We start from the raw sequence: 4,648 nt of genomic DNA, 5'->3' as shown, positions 1-4,648 counted from the left end.
AAATAAGCCAGCCAAAAAACGGCGGTAGATGCCACACGGCAAATAGCTTCGCCAGAAGTCGGAGCTGGATCGGAGGCTATATAGCCGCAACCAAGGCGACCCAACGTCACCGTTTATGGTCGTCACTTTTTTGGCCGCTTGCTTGACAAATAAAACGTGAAATGTCAGCCAGTCGGGCGGTCCGAAAGCTAAACAAAAAGAGTAACCAATAAAAGCTTAATTAACTGTTTATGGCCATGGCATGTTAGCAGGGCCCGCACCGAACAGACGTGCCGAAATTCGTCCTTATTCATTAATCTCGAGTGGACCGGGGTCCCGACTGTAAAATAACTTGTCCTCCCAGTTGGGGAATACGAAAGCACACTTCAATCTGTTTAATAAGCAACAACCAGGTAACTATTAAACAAACAAACCTGTATGAGATTTTCATTTAAGTTACATGCATGGAATACTGGCACTAGAAAATAGAAACATTTCACACTTTCAGAATTTATGTTCTTTTAGTTCTAAAAAGATGTGAAAGCGTTTATATTAAGTCGATTCCACATTTTCGATATTAAACTGAACAGTCAAAAAATAGAAAAAGATATAAGAACAAATTAAAAAACAGACTTGCATTTTTATGGTAACAGTTCTATCATTTTAGGCATGATTTGTAATAAAAAATAATTTAGATAATAATAATTAAAAACATTTTTCTCCGAATCGGCTGATTTAACTGTCATTTACAGTTAACAGTCATACACATAAAGGTTTCGGAAACCGTAGACAAAATATAGGGATCCAGAAAAACAAAAATTTCAAGCTTTCTACATTTATAATTTTTTAAATATTTTGGTAACTATTTTGTGTACTTTCATTGCAATTAATTTGTTGCAAACTGAAGCTGCAATTATGTCGGAGGTTTTCACCGTCAGGGAAGAGTTCGAAGTCCCAGCAGCAACGCCAAACCAAAGTCAGACGTCGCTCCAAAACTCTTTGAAAATCGAGCCAGAAAAGTTTTTGCAGATTGAGGAGGTATTAAGGTATGTGGTAGGTAACGACCTGGGAATCGCAGATCTAGCTGAGGAAATCTTTGAGGTTCCAGTGGTGGAGGAGAAGAGCATGGTAGTTCCCTTGGAGCTGGAACATACAAAGGAGCACGAACAGACGGAAGAACCAGAAGATCCCAATGACTTTGAGTTTACTCAGGAGATTAGCTTATTAGAGGACGAGGAGCTGTCTTCCGGTTCGTCCTTCACATCCTGTTGTTCCTACAATTACATGAGGCAATCGATCGTCAGTAGACAGATTCGCGACGCATCCACCCAGAGTTTGTATAGTTTCAATGAGATCGATTCCCTAACGGATACTAGGAACAATCAGGCACAGGATAAGTTGGGAAAAGAGCCCTACTCTGGCGAAGATCTCAAGACGCAATTCTCCTCTGTTAAGGTGGTAATGGAGAAAAGATCAATAATCTTTACGCCCGAAGGCAGTGATAGTGATTGCGAAATTAGTCTAGACGAAGTTTTCCAACGGTTTTCAACTTGGTTTAATCGCACCGAAATCGAATCAGCTTTTTCCACCTTTATGCGTGTGGATGAAGATCAGGATGGGTATATATGTCTGGCGGAACTCAAGAGATTCTTGGAGATACTGGAGATGCCTCAGACCCATTTGGCAGTCAAGAATGTTATGACCCATGTGGTAGGAAATCACGAGGGTCGGCTCAACTTCTGTCAGGTGCTGCTCATCCATGGCACTTTGATGCGCCGCCTGGAATTACGTAAGTGGAATCTACAGGATCGCGAGAAGCAGCGTTTGGCCATGAGTCAAGCGGTAGACGTATCCCAGGTGGGTGTTAGAGCCGCCAAACTCTTTTTCGAGGCCAAGATAGCCCTACAAACGGAACCACTGCCCCTGAATTTGGCTCAACCGGTGGCCAGAATTCCGGCTAGCAATTCCCAGGACTCCCAGAGCAAAGGCTGCCAAAGGGAACAGTTCAAGTCCGCCGCGGCCGTTTTCAAAAAGCTCGAGAGCGAACAATGAATGCTGACCCGCCATTACGAGTGTGTTGTGTAAAAATTTCAAGTTGAACTACTCAAACCAAATTGTATGTTTCATCACAGACTGACCTTGTGTCTACTCCATAACTTTTCTTAAATTGTTTGCCAATAAAATTTGATCCAACGCGAACGTTGCTTAAGTGACCAATCAAAGGTAATAGCCGGGCTTCAGAAACAATACCTCCACTTCTGATACTCCCACTTCTGGCTGGGTTGGCCGCTTTTCAATTTTTTTCTCATTTGGTTGTATTCCTAGCCGTAGCGATGGCTATTTAGCTTTTTAATGATTTGGCAAATAGCTTGAATTCGGTTGGAACTTGCTAAAGCTAAGTATTTTTACGGCCTAGCTTTCATAACTTAAGCTTCCCAAACAAGAAGTCTGAATAAAAAACACTAGTTTCATTGGTGTTAAAAAACGGGGATTGTGCAGTGTGGTGTTAACTTATCTATACAAATTTATTCTTTCGTCTTTACAATTTGAATTTACAAATAATTTTAATGAAAAACAAATATATTTTCAACTTATATTATTAAAGCTGTAAGTAAAAACTAAATTCAAATAGATAAATGCGAATCAATTGCAATGACAGTCAGTGTGTTCAAATGCAACTTCTCAGTTCAATTTTTAAATCAAGGTATTTTTCAATTTGCATGAAAAAGTTCATTCTTTTCTGACTGTATGTCAAAATACAGGCTAAATCAATTCTTTACCTCATTGTCTCCATAAGTCAAATTTTAGAAGCTTGATATTTGTAAAGTATTGCTTGTTTTAACTACAGTTGGCCTTAGTCTGCCGGAAAGAAATTCGTCACAGTATCTAAATAAGTAAAATAACATTCTTATTTCCGCGGTTTCCTCACTGCCAGGCATTTCTTTATTTCCTCTACTGCCAAACAAAAAAAAATCAGCACCACTGGCGGTTAGCAGTTGGAAATTGGCTGGGGCAACGACTCCCCGAGGAGCGAAATGTGCGCCACACACGCCAAGTGGCAAGTTGCGCGACTTTACCGGAAGTAGCCTGGCGGCCTCCAGTCTTCGGGGCATAAAAATATTTTCGTGCAAATAATTTGCGCTCTTAACAACGCCGGGTACTTCTATGCGTATTTGCATACCCTGTGGGGCACCGCCATTCTAGACCCGAAGGTGAGCGATCATTTGCACAGGATATCAAAAAGTTGGCCTCCCAAAATCCTGGCACGCCACACAATTATGCTGCCATTTGGGGGCTGTGTGCAAATATTTATAACTGATTTTGAATTTGGGGCCTCCCACGAATCGAGCCATTTTACTGGCCACACGCCATATACAAATTAAAACGAAAGCGACCGACGCTGCGTGTACGCAATACTGCGGAAAATAGTGTACTAAAAATTCAACTAAAGTCATGCGAAAATAATGAGCATAAGCAGGAAGGCGGCCGAGGGCAAGGGAAATAGTTTTCAAATTAAAATAAATGCCGCAGCTGAAACCACTTTTATGTGCCCCACAGCAAGCGGGTGGAAAATCGCCAAGACTTTTCCTATGCTGCTCCCACACTCAGCCAACCTAAATGCCATGAAAGTAAATTCACTAGAAAATTAATTATAAACGACGATGGCGGGGGCAGCGCTGATGGTGACGTCGTAAGTAAAACCAATGCAGCGTTTAGCGGAAAGGCAGGGGTTGCTCCAGGAGGCGTGGTCTCAGGGAAAGTCATGACCAGTCATACCTTTTAATGGCATTGCCATCAATTTTGCTCAATTGCGCGTACAATCGCATCTAATCACGTTGGAACGACCATCAAAAAAACTTATTTTAGGGTAAGAGAGGAGCTCTGTGATTTCTGAACAAAATTATACCTCTTATTTGAAATAACCTAAATTAAAAAAGTTTTGCTTAAGAAATTTTAAAAATACACATGGAAATACCTTGTGCAAGCACTTATTTTTGTCATTAAAAGCTGGCATAATTAATTTAAAAACATAACAAAACTGCAAATACATGATCTATTTAAGTTTATAAAGAAAAAAATGTGTTTTAGTTCTTTCTTGGCAAAGCTTAACTATTAAGTTCTTCAGATTTTATTTCCTTACTATTAAAGAAAGTTATTAAAAAAAGTTATCATAATTATTATGTGCTGAAGTTTTTAGGTGCTGGAGACGCCAACTTAGAATCCATACTTTCCTAAAAAATTTTTTTAATACCTAGCATGCCTTTCCTAACTACGCTTGCACTACAACAAAGAGGGACAACTTCTGGATGCCCTGACAAAATGTTTATGGTTATTGCTTTATGGCTGCCAGCGCAAGTGTGAGTGCGTAAGGATCTCAATGCGTGTGAGTGTGTGTGTGTGTGTGTGTGGAGGATGTGAAAAGGGAAAAGGGTCACGTGTCAGATGTCATTGACATGGTTTTCCTTGCCTTAAAGCGTTTGCAAACAAACCAACACAAACACGCGTGGATGAGAGGCTGGGCGCCAAAAAGTATGCCACGGTTTTTGCCTCATTTGCGCTCAACTTTTTCTGGCCCCAAAAAACCCCCTATCTGCCCTATACACGCTCACTCACTGCCAATTGCAATTAGTTGATGTAATAATTTCTGGCAGATGCGTAGGATCTGCGC

At 40.7% G+C, this 4,648-nt stretch overlaps 1 protein-coding gene across 2 annotated transcripts; it reads left to right on the top strand.

Moving 5' to 3' along the window:
* Window positions 1-747: 747 nt before the first annotated feature.
* On the top strand, window positions 748-2,178 carry LOC128255910 (uncharacterized). Of its 2 annotated transcripts, XM_052985821.1 has the most exons (2): window positions 748-837; window positions 918-2,178. In XM_052985821.1, exon 2 carries the CDS (start codon window positions 1,105-1,107, stop codon window positions 2,029-2,031), a length of 927 nt encoding a protein of 308 aa, XP_052841781.1. In that variant the 5' UTR covers window positions 748-837; window positions 918-1,104; the 3' UTR covers window positions 2,032-2,178. The 2 variants fall into 2 exon arrangements, with proteins under 2 accessions (XP_052841781.1, XP_052841769.1); XM_052985809.1 differs by having other exon boundaries at window positions 748-2,178.
* Window positions 2,179-4,648: the final 2,470 nt, after the last annotated feature.

Source organism: Drosophila gunungcola, chromosome 3R (genome assembly GCF_025200985.1).
Source record: "Drosophila gunungcola strain Sukarami chromosome 3R, Dgunungcola_SK_2, whole genome shotgun sequence".
In the NCBI taxonomy this organism is placed as follows: domain Eukaryota; kingdom Metazoa; phylum Arthropoda; class Insecta; order Diptera; family Drosophilidae; genus Drosophila; species Drosophila gunungcola.
The sequence above is the reverse complement of the archived record's forward strand: the minus strand, read 5'-3'. Positions and strand labels throughout refer to the sequence as shown.

Bases quoted from the DNA above. Each gene is read 5' to 3' on its own strand.
- LOC128255910 (XM_052985809.1), top strand. From the start codon at position 895: ATGTCGGAGGTTTTCACCGTCAGGGAAGAGTTCGAAGTCCCAGCAGCA.